Raw genomic sequence first — 18464 nt, 5'->3', positions numbered from 1 at the left:
ATAGAGTTGATTAACAAACACTTTTGATGCATTTTTTTCTGGAAAAGAAATTATAGAACTGTTAGATACTCAGCTTTCTCTGATTATAATCAAGTTTTACAAGCAGGGAATAATTTGGGTATTAACGTCTATATGATACAGGAAGGAGAGAAATCCATGACAGTAAAATATATAAAATATGTTGTATTTTCTTGAAGATATAGCTAGTATTTAAATACTAAGATATAAAATAATCATAACTATGGTTATGATCTCACTTATTTTGGTGTTTTTCTTTTTCAGGTCAAGTCATGATGGTTTGAAAACAGATGTATTGCTTAAGTTTCAGTTTGCTTCTAACAATGCAGACACGATAAAAAGGCAAGCTGACAAAATATTGCATCAGAAGTTGAAATTAAATGAAAGCTTCTTGAAGATAGATACTTCATTACCTTATCTTAGAGGCAAGAAATCCCATTTTCCTTCCTTTTTAGAGTTTATCATTTTAATGATCTTATCTATAGAGAAAGCTTCATTTCACCATAAAATGAAATTACTTTTCATTTTTGAATTTCTCATCTACTTGATAGTAAACAAATCCTCACACAACAGCAAAGAGCATATTCCTTTGATTAGTATGGAAATAATTATGAAACAAAAATTGTAGGATAACCCAAATATAATAATATTTCTTTTTTAAAAAGAACTCTTGGTGGAGTTGTTTGAATCAATTAAGCATGTATAAGAAAAAAAAAGAAAACTACACTCAGCTACTGATATAGTAACTATAGTGCCTGGTTCTTTCTGTTGCAATACTCTCTTCAATAAGAATCCGGAATGTAAGGGTAGTATGAACACAGAAATCATGATATGTGGGGCACAAACATGATTTGGTCTCCTGTGAAAGGAGACTTGTAATTTTTTTTCTGACACAATCATAAGCCTTCCTACAGCATGCAGAATAGGATTGGCCCAGGGCATAGAGGAGACAGAAGAAGAAAAATGCCAGACCTTCATGATACCTGTCTCTGGCATAAAGGTACCATGTCATTTGCAACACAGGCATAAGGAACTAGGTGATAAATGTTTGGGGTGTGAGATTAAACAAAACTCATAATTTCAAGGCTATTGCTAGCCTTGTATATATTAACTTTGAAGGTACTGTATTGTACAAGAATATGTGTAAACTATGAAAAGAGACTGTAAGGCTGACAAATAATTACAGTTACCAATAAGGTTTCCCTTGGTGCATTTTCCCTCAAAACTGTTCCAGAGGGCTAGAGCAGATATATTATAATATGCTAACAGAAGAGAAAATTGCATTATAGGTTTGGTGAAAGTCAAAAGGAAAAAAAAATAGCTTGAAGAACTTGAAGTTTCTGTGAGTAATGCCCAACATTCAGTTCTGTTAATCGTGCAGATAGAACAGAGTAGACTCTGAATCCAATGCACTGTGCTTTAGATAGCAGAGACAAGACTTTCTAAAGAAAACATTTTGTTGAAGGATGTAGTAAGTATGTGTGAAACTCTGATTTTTTTTTAAATTAATTTAATCTTGAGCTCCCATTAAGCCAAATGTTACAAATTTAAACTCCATCGTTCCTGGATCTATCTGCCCACCCTGACCCCCACTTTGTTATGTTAGGGTACTTAGGTCCTTCACAGTGTTGCTGGATCAGAGTGAGGGATGGGTCCATTCAGGCATCTACTGGCAAACCATCCATCTTTGGTAGGATCTTTGGTAGCCTATCAGAGCAAGTTACTGTTAAGACATTACTCATTCACATGGAACGTCTCCTCAGATTCATCATTCATCCTGAGTCTTCTGTGCTTGCCAAGGATGCTTGGAAATTAATTTGCATATATTTTAAAAATTTCATCTTTTTCTGCAAAAGACTGATAATTCCTTGAATATAAGAAATATGTCTTCTGTAGTTACAATCACATCCCAAGATTAGCACAGAATTCAGCACAGGGCAGGAACTTGGTATTTGTAAAATGTTCTATCTTTAACTCTGTAAATGAACTCATACTCTTGAAAGTGGGCAGGAAACAAAAGCAATCTTAAAATTAACAAACACCACAGAACACTGAGGAAATCATTCCTCTTTCCATGTAGAGCTTTAGAATTACATGGGAATACATAAAAAATTTTAAAAACATATCTTGGGTTTCATAGGGCAAGAGAAATCATTTCAGTATATACAGTAAAAAGAAAATGCATGGAGTGCATTCTATGGGAGCGTCTGCAGGTAGTGGTGGGAAGATCCTCAAGGCTAGAATTCAGGAGACCTGTGTCTCAGCAATAGTTCAGCCTGGGGTAGGTTGCTGAAACTGTCTCAGTTCCTGTTTTGCAAAATGAAAACAGTAGCAACGGTGAAACTTATCTTTTAGAAAAACTTAAAAATGCTTTGAAAAGGACTAGTATAAATACACTAATATAATGCATTATTATATGGACTTTTTCAGATATCTTTAGCAATTCTGATTCTAGGAAGTTGGATAATTGATAGGATGTCTTGAAAAAGGTAGCTGAAAAACTAAAACACACAGATGGCCCCAAAACACAAATATTGGAAGAGTCAGTTGGTTAATATCTTAAGTCTAACACAGAAGAAACAATTCTGATAATCTTTCAAAAGTAATTTATACAGGATCATAATAAAGCTCAAAGGGAAGCTTTGAGTTTAGCTTTCAAAGTCAATAAGTGCAAGTTCGAGAAATAGTTGCCTATGTAAATCTTCTTTTTACAACTGCAGAATTTAAAATGCTCATGGATATAATTAGGTGACTTTTCTCTAAAATGTCTAGCTTTGTGAAAATTTCTTCTCATTATATAGAAGTCAGAATTCTCTCCATTGAGTCCAAGTGAATAGATTTTTGAAAAAAAGGAAAGAAGGAAGGAGGGAAGGAAAGAAGGAAGGAAGAAAGCAGGGCAGGAGGAAGGAAGGAAAGAAAAAGGAAAACAATTAGTTGAAGAGCAAGTTAGCTAAGATTGTCAGTGTTTCATAAAACTGTACTTTTAGTCTTTGATTTTACTCTATGACAACCTTTCATGAAATTAAGTAATTATTTTATGATCCCCAAATATGTCTCTATTTCTGTTTCCTTTCATCATTTAAATACAAAAAAATATAAAGAAAAATACATGGAATTTACCTGTAGGAAAGAAAAAGAATTTTCCCTCTACCTTTCTGAGTTCTTGACTATAAAAAAGATCCCTGTAATAAAGATGTTACCAAGAAAAAAAGAAACAGAAGTTTATTAACATGGGAAATAACTAAGTGAAAATGAGTAGCTCAAAGAGATGGCTTAGAATCTGGCTTGTAGAACAATAAATTTGTGGAGAAATGACAGGACAAAGGAGAGCAGTTTTATATAGGCTTCTAAGGGCAGAGATAAAGGCTGGTTAGTAAAGTGCTATGAGGATTCTTCTGGTGCCTTTCCCAGGCTGATAAAGTCCAAAATGGTCTCTAGGGATTAACCTTTCTCATTCCTGGCAAAGAGAAGAGGAGGAACACCTTTGTAAATTTATGTTATACTTTTAGATAAGTTGGGGAAGAGCAAGAGGAATTTCTTGTATCTGCTTCCTAATTGCCTTTGACCCAAAAGAATTCATATGCCAAAGTGGCATATTTTGGATTGGCATAATCTGATGCTCCTCACATTCTAGGAGAGGGTGTAGGCGGTAGATTTTTGAAAAAATCTTTTATGTCAATTATGTTTGTTTATTTCATGATGTTTTTAAAATGTGTAAACTTTGCCTCAAAGTCTTTGTGAATTACCTCAGATCAAAGCCAAATAATATGTGATATCACCTTTACTTTATACTAGCTTAATTTAAATTTTTTTAAACATTTAAAAATGGTTTTGCTGGTCTCAAAGTTTTAAGCCAGTACTGCTTCTACCTTGTAAGTTTAGTACATAGCATATTTTGTGGCAAGTTTTATTTAGCATAAGAAGTAAACCAGAAGGATTTATCTTCAGTATTTCATTTAACACATTTTGTGTCTTATTTCCAATTAAAAAACTATACTATCTTCTTTAATCAGATCCAATATCCCATCCTATTGAAATAAATTTTGGTTTAGGTAGAAAAGTGAATATTTAGTAATAATAAGAAACAAATCACAAAAAAAATCACAAATTTTAAAAATCTAATACTCTAAATATCATACAATCCAAAAAAAACCACATTATTTTTATAATTTCTTGGTATACCCCTATAATACTTTACTGTTTTCCCCTTACATTTTTTGGACTGCATACTCTGATTAGTTCTTCAAATGACAATGTTTTATAATATTCTACAAAAAAGAATAGAAAGATAATTTAGACTTTCCACTGGGATGCTTGATTTATTTTTTTAATTTAAATTCAATTAATTAACATATAGTGCATTATTGGTTTCAGAGGCAGAGTTCAGTGATTCGTTAGTTTTATATAATCTCCAGTGCTCATTATATCAAGTGCTTTCCTTAATGTCCATCACCCAGTTACCGCAACCCTCCTCCCTCCCAGCAACCCTCAGTTTGTTTCCTATGATTGAAAGTCTTTTATGGTTTGTCTCCCTCTCTGATTTTGTCTTTTTTTTTTCCTTCCCTTCCCCTATGATCCTCTATTTTTTTCTTAAATTCCACATATAAATGAGATCACATGATAATTGTCTTTCTTTGATTGACTTATTTCGCTTAGCATAACACCCTCTAGTTCCATTCATGTCATTGCAAATGGCAAGATTTCATTTTTTGATGGCTGGGTAGTATTCCACTGTATATATATACCACATGCTCTTTACCCATTCATCTGTTGATGGACATCTGGGCTCCTTCCACAGTTTGGCTATTGTGGACATTGCTGCTATAAACATTGGGGTGCAGGTGCCCCTTTGGATCATTACATTTATATCTTTGGGTAAATACCTAGTAATGCAATTACTGGGTCACAGGATAGTTCTATTTTCAACTTTCTGAGGAACCTCCATACTGTTTTCCAAAGTGGCTGCACCAGCCTGCATTCCTACCAACAGCGTAAGAGGGTTCCTCTTTCTCCACATCCTCACCAACATTTTGTTTCCTATCCTATTAATTTTAGCCATTCTGACTTATGTGAGGTAGTATCTCATTGTGGTTTTGATTTGTGTTTTCCTGATGATGAGTGATGTTGAGCATTTTTTTTCATATGTGTATTGGCCATTTGTATGTCTGGAGAAATGTCTGTTCATGACTTCTGCCCATTTCTTGACTGGATTATTTGTTTTTCGGCATTGGATTTGATGAGTTCTTTATAGATTTGTATACTAGCCCTTTATCTGAGAAGACATTTGCAAATATCTTCTTCCAGTCTGTCAGGTGTCTTTTGGTTTTGTTGCCTGTTTCCTTTGCTGCACAAAAGCTTTTTGTCTTGATGAAGTCCCAAGAGTTCATTTTTGCCTTTGTTTCCCTTGCCTTTGGAGACATATCTAGGAAGAAGTTGCTGCAGCTGAGGTCACAGAGGTTTCTGCCTGTGTTCTTCTCCACAATTTTGATGGATTCTTGTCTCATATTTAGGTCTTTCATCCATATTGAGTCTGTTTTTGTGTATGGTGAATAAAATGGTCCAGTTTCATTATTCTGCATGTGGCTGTCCAATTTTCCCAACACCATTTGTTGAAGAGACTTTTCATTGGATATTCATTTCTGCTTTGTCAGAGATGAATTGATCATACAGTTGAGGATCCATTGTTCCATTGATCCATGTGTCTGTTTTTGTGCCAGTACCACATTGTCCTGATGATTTCAGCTTTGTAATACAGCTTGAAGTCCATAATTGTGATGCCACCAGCTTTGGTTTTCTTTTTCAATTTCTTTTGGCTACTTAGGGTCTGTTGTGGCTCCATACACATTTTAGGATTATTTATTCCAGCTCTGTGAAAAAAGTTGACTGTATTTTGATAGGGGTTGCACTGAATGTATAGATTGTTCTAGGTAGCATAAACATTGTAACAATATTTGTTCTTCCAGTCCATGATCATGGGATATTTTTCCACTTCTTTCTTCTTTCATGAGTGTTCTATGGTTTTCTGAATACAGATCCTTTGCCTCTTTGGTTAGATTTATTCCTAGATACTATATGGTTTTTGGTGCAATTGTAAATGGGATTGACTCCTTAATTTCTTTCTTCAGTCTCATTGTTAGTGTATAGAAATGCAACTGATTTCTGTGCATTTATTTTATATAGGATGCTTGATTTTTAAAAATATTTTGAAATTATTATAGATTCAAAGGAGGTTGCAAAGAAATCTAGAGAGAAATCTCATGCACTTGCATACTTCCCCCAGCCTTTGGTAATGTTAACATCTTATACAACTACAGCACAGTGCCAAAACCAAGAAATTGGCATAGATGCAATCCATAGAGCTTATTTAGATTTCACAGTTATATATGAGCTCATTTGTGTGTGTGCATGTATGTGTATGGGTAGGTATAGCTCTGTGCCATTTTATCACATATGTAACCTTTCATAACTACTACCACAATCAATATATTCAATTGTACCATATCAAGATTCCCCTGTGTTACCTCTTTATAACTACACCCATCTCCTCTACTCATCTGTAGCCTCTGGCAACCACTTATCCATTCTCCATTCCTATAATTATATCATTTCATGAATGTCATGTAAATCATACATTTTGTACCCTTTTGAAATTGACCTTTTCCCCTCAACATAATTTCCATGAGGTTCATCCATGTTGATGTGTGCATCAATAGTTTGATCTTTTTCATTGCTGAGTAGTATTCTATAGTATTCCACTGTTTGTTTAACCACTCATCCCTTGAAGAACATTTGATAGTTTCAAGGTTTTGGCTATTACAGTGAAGCTTCTATGCATATTCATTTTATGTTCCTATAAGAAAATAAGTTTCTATTTCTCTGGGACATATCTAAGAGTACAATTGCTGGGTTGATAAAACGATTTTGGGTCATTTTTGGGTTTTCTTTAGACTTTGGGTTTTGAAAGGAACTACCAAACTACTTTCCAGAGTGGCTGTACATTTTGCATTCCCATCAGCAATGTATGAGTGATTTAGTTTCTCTCCACCTTTGCCAACAATTGGTGTTATCACTATTTTTCATGTGGCTTTTCTGATAGCTGTATAGTGTTATCTCATTATGGCTTTAATTTTATTTTCTCCAATTTCTAATAACATCAAACATCCTTTTATGTGTTTGCCATCTATACATCCTCTATGGCAAAATATATGTGTCCGTGTTTTCTAATTGAGTTGATTTTTTTCTTCTTAAATGCTGAATACGGAGAACTCTTTATATGTTCTATGTATGAAGCCTTTGTCAGATGTGCAGTTTGCAGTAATTCCCACTAGTCTGAAGTTCGCCTTTTCAACCCATAAAGAGAGTCTTTCAGATAGGAAAAGTTTTAAATTTGATGAGATGCACTCAAATGAACTTTCATTTTTATGGATCATCTTGTTGGTAATAAATCTAACTCTTCCTCTAGCCCTGAGTCCCTGATAATGATCTCCTATGTTCTTTTCTGTAAATTTTATACTTGTACATATTATATTTTTTAACATTTTATACTTATTTCTGTAAGTTTTATGGCTTCATATCACATTAAAGCCTAAAATCCATTTCAAGCTCATTTTTGCATAAGCTGTGAGACTTTTTATTGTTGTTATTGTTAATAGATATTCAATTGCTCCAACACTGTTAATTGGAAAGGCTGCCCACCTTCCACTGAATTTACTTTTGCTCCTTTGTCAAAAATTAACTGGGCATTTTTATGTGGATCTATTTTTAGGTTCTACATTCTATCCCATTGATTTATGTGTCTATCCTTCCACCAGGATCATATTCTCTTGATTACTGCAGCTATATAGCAAGTCTAACATTGGGGAAGAATGGGTCTCCCACTTTACTCTTCTTTATCAAAGTTATATTAAATACTCTAGTTTCTTTCTAAAATTTTAGAATAATTTTGTCTATGTCTACAAAAAAGCTAATAGATTTTTATAGAAATTTCGCTAGACTATAGGTCAGTTTGAGGAGAATTGACATCTTTAGTATGTTGAGTACTTTTTGAGGTAAAATTCACATAACATAAAATTAACCATTAGCCATTTGAAAGTGTGCAATTTGCTGGCATTTAGGTCCTAATGTTGTGCAACCATCACCTCTACCTAGTTTCAAGATATTTTCATGGCCTCAAAGGAAATCGTATATCAATTAAAAAGTCATTCTCCCTTGTCTCTATGGTTTTACCTATTCTGTATATTTCATATAAATGGGACCATGTAATCTGTGACTTTTGTGTCTGGTTTCTTTCACTTAGCATAATCTTTCAGAATTCATGTTTTAGGATGTATCAATACTTCATTCCTTTTAAGGCTGAATAATATTTCACTTTATAGATATATTGCATTTTGTTTACCTAGTCATCAGCTGATGGACATTTGTGCTGTTTCCATTATTTGGCTATTGTGAATAGTACTGCTATAAATATTGGCATATAGTATTTATTTGAATACCAATTTTCAATACTGTTGGATATATACCCAGGAGTGGGATTGCTGGGCGATATGGTCACTATGTTTAACTTGTTAAGGACTAGTAGACTGTTTTCCACAGTAGCTACATCATTTTATATTCTCATTAGCAGTGTAAAAGGGTTCTAATGTCTCCCAATTCTCATCAATACTTGTTATTTTCCTTTCCTTCTTTTTTTTTAAGATTTTATTTATTCATAGAGACAGAGAGAGGCAGAGACACAGGCAGAGGGAGAAGCAGGCTCCATACAGGAAGCCCGACGTGGGACTCGATCCCGGGTCTCCAGGATCACACCCCAGGCTGCAGGCGGTGCCAAACCGCTGCGCCACAGGGGCTGCCCTTTCCTTTACTTTTTTTTTTTTTTTTTTTTTTTTTTGTGAGTGTAATAGGTCTGTGTGGTGGTGTGATAGGTGCCAAATTTTGCTGAATGTATTTCTGTATCAATTGACATAATCATATAATTTTTTCCTATAGCCTATTGACATGGTAGATTATACTAATTGATTTACAAACATTGAACCTTCCATACCTGAAATAAACCCATTTCATCACTGTATTATTCTTTATATATATTGTTGGATTCAATTGGTTAAAATTTTGTTGAGAATTTTGCATCTAAATTCATGATAGATATTAGTCTGTTTCTTTGTTAATCTAGTTTCAATAGCAGGAAAATGTTGGCCACATCAAATGAACTAGGAAATGCTTTCTTATAATTCCTAGAAGAGATTGTATAAAAGTACTGTTAATTCTTTGAATGTTTTGCCAAAGTCTCCAGTGAATCCATTTAGGCCTAAGGATTTTTTTTTTAATCTTTTATTCAATTTCTTTAATAGTAGGAATGTTCAAGTTATCTATATCATCTTTGTTGAGTTTTGGTAGTTTATGGTTTTTAAGGGATTTGTCCTCTTTAAATTGTCAAATTTATGAATGTAAAGTTGTTCAAAGTATTTCTTACTTTTTAAAAAGTTTTCGTGTGAACACTTATTTTAAATCATCGTATGCATATACTCACAGGACAGTATGGTAATCCTATAACTTTTGTTTTGTTTTTTGGGTTTTTGGGGTTTTTTTTTGTTGTTGTTTGTTTTAGTTTCAGAGGTAGAATTGAGTGATTCATCAGTTGCATATAACACCAAGTGCTCATTACATCAAGTGCCTTCCTTAATGCCCATCACCCAATTATCCCTTCCCCCACCTCCTCCCCTTCAGCAATTCTCAATTTGTTTCCTAGAGTTCAATGTCCTTTATGGTTTGCCTCCCTCTCAACTTTCATCTTATTTTATTTTTCCTTCCTTTCCCCTATGTTCATCCATTTTGTTTGTTAAATTCCACATATGAGTGAAATCATATGGTATTTTGGTATTTGTCTTTCTCTGACTCATTTTGCTTAGCATAATACCCTCTAGTTCCATCCTTGTCATTGCAAATGGCAAGATTTAATTCTTTCTGATGGTTGAGCAATATTCCATTGTATATATATCATCTCTTCTTTATTCAGGTTCTTTTGTGATATCCCCTCATTTAATTGCTGACATTGGTGATTTGTGTCTTTGTCAATCTTCTAGAAGTTTATCTTTTTATCTTTGTCAATCTTCCAAAAGTTTATCAATTCTATTGACTTTTTCTTACAATGAATGTTTTTTGTCCCATTGATTGTTCTATATTATCTTTCTGTTTCTAATTTTGATTGAAATTTTGATCTTTATTGATTTTTTTCTTTACTATTTCCTTCCTCTTCCTTGCTTTAGGCTCACTTTGCTCTTCTTTTTCTAGTTTTCTTTTTCTCTTTCTTTCTTTCTTTCTTTCTTTTTTTTTTTTTTTTTTTAGTTAGGAACTCAAGAATATCTTTTCTTTTCTAAGATAAACATTTAGTGCTATAATTTTCCTCTCTGTAATACTTTACCTGCATCTCATGATATTTGCTATGTTTGTACACTTGTATTGATTCAATTCTATGTAATTTTTTACTTCTTTGGTACTTCTTTTTGGGCCCATGTATTATTTAGTAGTCTGTTGTTTAATTCCCAAGTGTTCGGAGATTTTTCTCCTTACCTTTCTTTTCTTTTTAAAGATTTTATTTTTATTTATTCATGAGAGAGAGAGAGAGAGAGAGAGGCAGAGACACAGGCAGAAGGAGAAGCAGGCTCCAGGTATGGAGCCTGACGTGGGGCTCGATCCTGGGTCTCCAGGATCATGCCCTGGGCTGAAGGTGGAGCTAAACCGCTGGGCCCGGGGGCAGATCCTCCTTACCTTTCTTTATTGATTTCTAATTTGACCCCACTATGAACAGAAAACATATTCTGAGTTCAATTCTTTTAAATATGACACAAGATATGGTCATTTTTAATGAATGTTCCATAGGTGTTTATAAAGAATGTGCTTTATGTTATTGTTGGGTGGAGTGGTTTATAAACGTCAATTAGGTCTTGTTGGTAGCGTTAATTATATATCCTTGCTGATTTTATGCCTAGTAATGCTATCAATTTGTTGATTCTAAGTCCCCAATCATAATTGTGAATTTGTCTATTCCTTCTTTCAGCTCGCTTAGTTATTGCTTGATGTATTTTGAAGCTCTGCTATTTGTAAACATGCATTTAAAATGATTAAATATTCATAGTAGATTGATCCTTTTATCATCAAGTAATGTCCTTCTATGTCCCCAGTAATTAATTTTCTCCAAAGAGCACTTTATTTGATATTAATAGAGCCACCACTGCTTTTTTTTTTTTCTGGATTCATATTTGTATGATCTATTTTTTTGCATCCTTTTACTTTCAATTTGGAAATTTCAGTGTAAAAAACAAATAGCTGAATCATGTTTTCTTAATTATACTCTGCTATTCTGTCTTTTAATTGAGGTACTTAAACCATTCACATATTAAATATTGATATGTTAGAGCTTAAGTCATTTTATTATTTGATTTCTTTTGTGCTGTGTCTTGTTCCTCTGTTTCTTTTTTCCTCCCTCCCTGTCGGTAGCAGGAACATTTGTTTTAGGGTTCCATTTTTATTTATTTGTAATGCTTTTGAGTTTATCACGAGGTATAGCTCCCCTAGTGGCTGTTCTAGATATTAACATACATAACATCATAGACTACTGGTGTCAACATTGTATCACTTCCATTTTGGTCTCTTTGCCCCCCCCCCCCATTTTTTAGAAACATTTTTCTTAAGTATTTCCTCTCTATATATTCACATCAGATGGCACTGCATCTTTTGTTTCAACCATAAAATATATTTAAAGAAACCTATAAGGTGAAAAATAGTCTATTATGTTTATTTCTGTTCTTACACATTCTGTCTCTTTCCTTTCTGAAGGTACTAGCCTTCTCCTATTATCATTTGCTTTTTGTTTGGAGAGCTTCCTCTAGCCATTATCCAAGAGTAGCTCTGTTAGAAACTAATTCTTTTCATTTCTCTTCATCCTAGAATACATTTATTTCTAAATATAGTTTCAATGGATATAGGATTCATGGTTGATAGTTTTTTCTTTCAGAACTTGAAAAATGCTATGCCACTTCCTTTTGTCCTCCACGGTTTCAGATGAGAACTCTGCTGTTATTTGAATTGGTGTTACTTTATAGGTAATGTATCACTTTTTCTGTTTTTAAGGTTTTTTTCATTGTCTTTAGTTTTTAGTAACAATTACAATGGGTCTTGGGGTAGATTTGAATTTTTCTTATTTGAGATTTTCTCAGCTTCTTGAATCTATAGACCTCTGTCTTTATCCAAATTTGGGGAGTTTCCAACCATTATTTCCTTGAATACTTTTTCAGTCTCACACTCTTTTTCTTCTCCTTCTGGAATTCTGATAATATAGAATGTTAAGTCTTTTGTTATTATCACACAAATCTCAGATTTGCTCATTTTTTTCAGTCTCTTTTCTCTCTGTTCTTCTGAGTAAATACTATTTAATTTCATCCAAGTTTACTGATTCTATCCCCATCTCCACTCTATTGTTAAGACCACTTAGCAGCATTTGTTTTATTACTCTTATTATTATATTTTTCAGTCCTATATTTTTCCTTTTTGTAAAGTAGGCTCCACACCCAGCATGGAGCCCAACATGGGATTTGAACTCATAACCCTAAGATCAAGACCTGAGTTGAGATCAAGAGTTGGATGCTTAACTGCCTGAGGCGCGCTTCCATTTGATTTCTATAACTTCTATATCTTTGCTTAGATTTTCTACTTTTTCACTTGTTTCAAGAGAATTTGAAATTGATTGCTAAATTATTTTTCTAGCATCTGCTTTAAAATCCACATCAGATACTTCCAACATTGTATTCATCTCAGTATTGGCATCAGTTGATTGTCTTTTCTCATATAGATTCTGGTTTTCCTGGGGTTTGGTATGGTAAATAATTTTTGTTGTATTCTACACATTTGTTTATCATATTAGGAGACTCTTGATCATGTTTAATTCTTTTATTCTAGCAGGTAGTTTAATTATTTAGGTTTGGAGCATAGATTCTCACCTACTCTCAATGTTTCAATAAAAAATTAGTTTTCAGGGTCCTTGCACCACTATTCTAGTCTTCTGGAGTTTCCTTTCAACTTCTGCTTCCTCTTATCTCCTATGTGAGAGTATAATAGGTTTTTCTAGGCTGCTTTGTATTCCTGGGCCTTCTTCTGTGGAGGGGTGTAGTGGGCCTGAACCTATTAATGTCACTAGGTATATAAAGTTTGATGTTGTCCCTCTGGGTGTCAGTCTACAACCTGGTGCCCTGGTTGGGAAGTGGGGTTTGGGATGACCAAGATTTTCTTGCTGTCACTGCTACTGGCAAAATGGATAGCCAGCCCTGTGTTGTGAAGCAGAAGGTTTCGGCTCTTCACTAGGCCTTTGTTTTGCTTCATTCCCAGTATTTGGAGAGACAGAACAGACTTTTCTCAGGATTTCTTATTTATGCCTACTGATGGTTTTAGATTGCAGGACTTTCTTTGTCCCCAGTCCAGAGTATGTGTGAGATGAAAAGAAAACTAGGACACTCACTATATTGTTCTTTATTAATACTACCATTGCTCATAGCTCAAGTCCTTATAATTTATTATCTCCCATCATTTATCAGATGCCCGGGGCATTCACTATATGTAAGCAATTAGCTTCTCTCCTATGCATCTAGAACAGTATTACCTATGGATCACACTTGGAAGAATCGCCAGACACACTCAAACAAATATGGCATATAGCATCACCATGGAAGTTCATCATCAGTTTCTACAGATAGAAATGAGACTAGGCTAAAGTTACCTGTGAAGTAACCATAACTCCACCCCTCTCACTGATCCATAACCTACAGAATGTGACACTAGACTTTAATTGACCTTACAGTGAAAGGATTGTGTGATAAGATTTTACCTTAAGAAATATTTAAATCATGTCCTTAATAGCCTTGCTTCATAATATTATTGTGAGGATATAGCAATATTTGGTACAGTCCCTGGTATATAGGACTTAGTAAATTATCAGTTATCACTACTGCTCATTATTCATTAAGCAAATATTTTGAGAACCTAGTTGTGCCAGTGAAATTATAGAACATTTCAACTGGAATAAAAAGATAATGGTCTACTAAATAAGTAAATAAACAAAGTAATATCGAATAATATGAATTTACATACAGAGAATAGAAGTGGAAGGCTACTTTGACTTGTCATGGAAAGCCTCTCTGAGGAGAGGATTTTTAAGCTAAGATCTGAATGTTAACAAGGAACCAACCACGAGAACGGTCAAGGGAGAGCATTTCTCCCAGAAGGGACAACTGGAATAAAGACTATAAGAGCACCTTGGCACAGTCAAGAAACAGAAAGTCCAGGTGGATTCATTACAAATATCAGGGAAGCCACTAGAGAATTGTTATTATTGGAAAAACCTAATTCTAAGAGATTTATTCTAATAAATATAATAATAAACATAAGCATAGTTCCCTGCTGATGAACACAATGTTCCTCTATAGAGTCTGACTGATAGATTCATTAATTTGCAGGCTTACCAAAACTCTATACTGGTTTTTATCTTAACAAAAATGTGGATCTGGGTTGCTCATTATAGTATCTGGCATAAGAAACAATTCATATAATTTTGGGGAATAGTCACTGATCATATTTTCTTCTATTTTAGTTTATGATAAAATGACTAACATGTTTTGAAGATTTGTTAGTACATTGGTGGATTTCACTGGGAGCCTCCATGGAGATGTCAAGCATCTAAGATGCTTTGGGTATCTTTATCATATTACTAATGTATGAATGAGGACAGAAGGAAATAGTGTCCACCATAAAATAATACATACATGAAAGTAGTCCTAGACTCCTCTGCTTAACTTGCATTTTAATAAATTGTCATGGATAAATTAATTAGATGTAGTCCTCTTTTGTGACAAGTAATATCTTTCTCTATGCCAATGATTTTAAAATAATAAACCAGGATTTTCCTAGAGTCCACAGATAGTTAGAAGGAGGCTTTGATTTATATACAGGCCTCTCCTTTTTTGTAAGATTTTATTATATTGCCTTTAAATTAAGAAATTCCTAAATAATTCATTTCATTCCAAACAGAAACATTCATGTATGCAGGCATAATATTTTTAAATTATAATTGTTCCTCTGATGAGCAGTCCTCTTGTTTTTTCCAGATATGAATGAAGCACAAGCAGAGCACATTCTGAACAGCTGTAAGTTCGAGAATATCAGTGTAATGTTTGTAGATCAAATGCTAAAACTCAAAATAATGCTAGAGTTTCTCTATTTCCATGTTTACTATTTTACAAAAATATATATTTCTAAATAGATACATGACCTAATTTTTTATAAGGAAAAAAATACTATTAATAATTGGGAATATGTACATGGGCTCCTTAGAAATAACTTGTTATTCCTGATAGTAAGTTTCATTGATTACTTCTTTTAACAATTCCTTATCATTATTTTATTTTATTAAGATTTTATTTAAGATTTTAATTATTTATTCTTGAGAGACACTGAGAGAGAGAGAGGCAGAGACATAGGCAGAGGGAGAAGCAACCTCCACGCAGGGAGCCTGATGTGGGACTTGACCTGGGGACTCCAGGATCACGCCCTAAGCCAAAGGCAGACGCTCAACCACTGAGCTACCCAGGCCATCTCCCTTATCATCTTATCATATTTATTTTTATTTGGTTCACTTTGTTAAAGTAGAAAATTCTGCTTAGAATTAAATGACACCGGGGATCCCGGCGTGGAGCCTGCTTCTCCCTCTCCTCTCTCTCTCTCTCTCTCTCTATCATAAATAAATAAAAAGAAATCTTTAAAAAAAAATTAAATGACACCCACTAATTTTAATTATGTGAATTTTGACAAAGTATAGTAGGATAATGGTTATAATATTAGACAAGTATTTTAAGTGTACAAATGATATTTTTCTGCAATTAATAGTGTACATTTGACATTCAAAATTGTCAGATATTCCTGGAATAATTTGCCGTAAATAATAAAATAACCTAAAATATATGAAAAAACAAATCTTAAGCTGAAGCGGCTTTAAATGTACCAAGGAGAATATTACATAGTTTATTTTTAAAAAGTAATCATTTTTCAATTTGAATAATCATTCTATTATATAATTTTGATTAATTTTTCAAAGGCAAGGCAAACCTACAAATGTTTCCATCTTTAACTCTGTGTCAAATATGCCTACACGTTTATAACTCTGTTTAAAAATAACCATCCTATAGCTACACTTGTTGCAAGCGTAGCATAATGTATAGAGAGGTTGAATCTCTATGTTGTACACCTAAAACTAATGTAACATTGTGTGTCAACTAAAATAAATGAATAAAATAAAATATATAAATAACTATCTTATTTCCTTCTGACAGGTTGTGGAAGAGGGAAGGAGTTTCCTTCCATGGAAAGAATTGCTGAGGGTTATCCTGCAAAAAAAGCTGATTGGCCATGGCAAGCCAGCCTGCAAATAGATGGCATTCATTTCTGTGGAGCTTCTTTGATCAGTGAGGAGTGGCTCCTGACTGCTGCTCATTGCTTTGATATGTAAGTCCTCAGTCTGTATCAACAGGATCACCAATTTCACTTCCTTTTCTCACCTCCATTTCCTATAACTGTCATCCCCTTTTCATTCGTTTTTTGTTTTTAAAGATTTTTAATTTATTTGAGAAAGAGAGATGAGAGAGAGCGCGAGCATAAGCAGGGGGAGGGGCAGACACCCCACTCAACAAGGGGATGGATGAGGGTCTCAATCTCAGGAACCCCTGGACCCTGAGATCATGATCTGAGGCAAAGGCAGATGCTTAACCAATTTTTAGCTAGCCAGGTACCTCTACTTTTTTCATTCTTTTATGAGCATCTAGGCCTCCCACTGGAACTCATGACTGTGAAGCAGGCTTAGGGACAAATGACAGATACTAAAGAGTAGCAGAAAAGTTAGAGAATCTTCAGCTCCAACTGAAAATATATTCTCCAGCAATCCTAACTTTAAGAACAAGTCAACACTGTCAAAAGTTAAACACAGTCACCAGTTTTCCTAAGATATATTGTAGATTAAAAAAAAAAACTCTTCTAATATAGTATCCTGACCCACAAACTTACATCAGATTATCCCATATGAATATATTTAGTGCTGCACTGTTATTATTATATCTTTTTTGAAGATTTAACATAAGGCATATGTGGAGATAATAAAGAGATAATAGCTCTAGTGAAATTCATATAATATGGGAAATATTCTAGGTAAAATGTTAACTAAAAAGAAAGGATGAGAAAACAATATATAATGTATGGCTCCAATGTGACACCTCTCCCTCTCCTTTTCCCTTCATTCCCTCTCTCTTTCTCCCTCCATAGCTATACAGATGTTTATATTACTGCATGCGTATGAGGGTATATATGTGTGTGGGCATGTACATATGTGGATACCTATGTCTAATTTTATTTATTTATCTTCAACTAATCTGTATTACTTTTATAATCAAAATAACAATAATATTGTTTCCTTTAGAAAATACAAACTCTTCCTCAAGAGGAGTAATTGAAGCTACCTTAGAATGGGGGTATTTGTATCTGCTAAATAAAGCAAAGCAGTCCTGGGGGGAGAAGCCTCAAATAAAGTGGGAAGACCCATCAACTATCACCTTAAACAATTTGTCCTTCTACTGCCCCTATGTCCCATGCTGATTCAGGGTCCTGGGCAACTTTGAATCAGCAATGAATCAACCCTAATCCTTTTCATCTGTGATCAGTTACAAAAACCCCAAACTCTGGACGGCTAGTTTTGGAACAACTCTCAGCCCTCCATTGATGAGAAGAAAGATACAATCAATTATCATTCACGAAAACTATGCTGCCCATAATCATGACGATGACATCGCTGTGGTGAAGCTCTCCACCCCAGTCCTATTTTCCAGTGATGTGGGCAGAGTCTGCCTCCCAGATGCTACTTTTGAAGTCTTGTCTCAGAGTCCAGTGTTTGTCACTGGATGGGGAGCATTAAAAGCTAATGGTGAGTATCTCAATAAAAAAAAAAAAAAGCCTAAGCAAAAAATGCAAACCCATCTTCCATTTGAATGGAGACATAAAGTAAGATTCAAAATCACAGTATTGAAAATAAGAGATGAAATCAAGATGTCCTGTGAAAAGTATCACAAAACAACAAACAGAAAAACCCAGATATGGTGACTTATGAAAACTCTGGCTATAGCTGTTACACAGTATCTATGTTTAATGTCTTCTTTATGGGCTATTTTGGAAACTAGTTATAACTCTCTTTTCAAAAATTATTAAAGCATGTTTCTTCACATCCTTTCTTTTCTGTTGCTTTCTTTCTGAAACAGTATGTACTTCAAAATTCTGACATTGGGTGCAGGTTGTTATACTGTCATAATCTGAGAATTCTTTTCCTTGTCTCCGGGAGTCTGCTTTTTTCTATAGGGAATGGTAAT

The 18464-nt window shown here is 34.1% G+C and overlaps 1 protein-coding gene across 1 annotated transcript in view; it reads left to right on the top strand.

Annotated features, from left to right (window-relative positions):
- LOC140603511 (transmembrane protease serine 11G-like) overlaps positions 1-18464 on the top strand; it is a 47724-nt gene that overhangs the window by 24083 nt on the left and 5177 nt on the right. The window contains exons 5-8 of the mRNA XM_072773905.1: positions 283-443; positions 15168-15206; positions 16389-16560; positions 17766-18025. Of these exons, the coding sequence (XP_072630006.1) occupies positions 283-443; positions 15168-15206; positions 16389-16560; positions 17766-18025 (632 nt within the window). The remainder of the gene's footprint in view (positions 1-282; positions 444-15167; positions 15207-16388; positions 16561-17765; positions 18026-18464) is intronic.

Source organism: Canis lupus, chromosome 14 (genome assembly GCF_048164855.1).
Source record: "Canis lupus baileyi chromosome 14, mCanLup2.hap1, whole genome shotgun sequence".
NCBI lineage: Eukaryota > Metazoa > Chordata > Mammalia > Carnivora > Canidae > Canis > Canis lupus.
The sequence above is the reverse complement of the archived record's forward strand: the minus strand, read 5'-3'. Positions and strand labels throughout refer to the sequence as shown.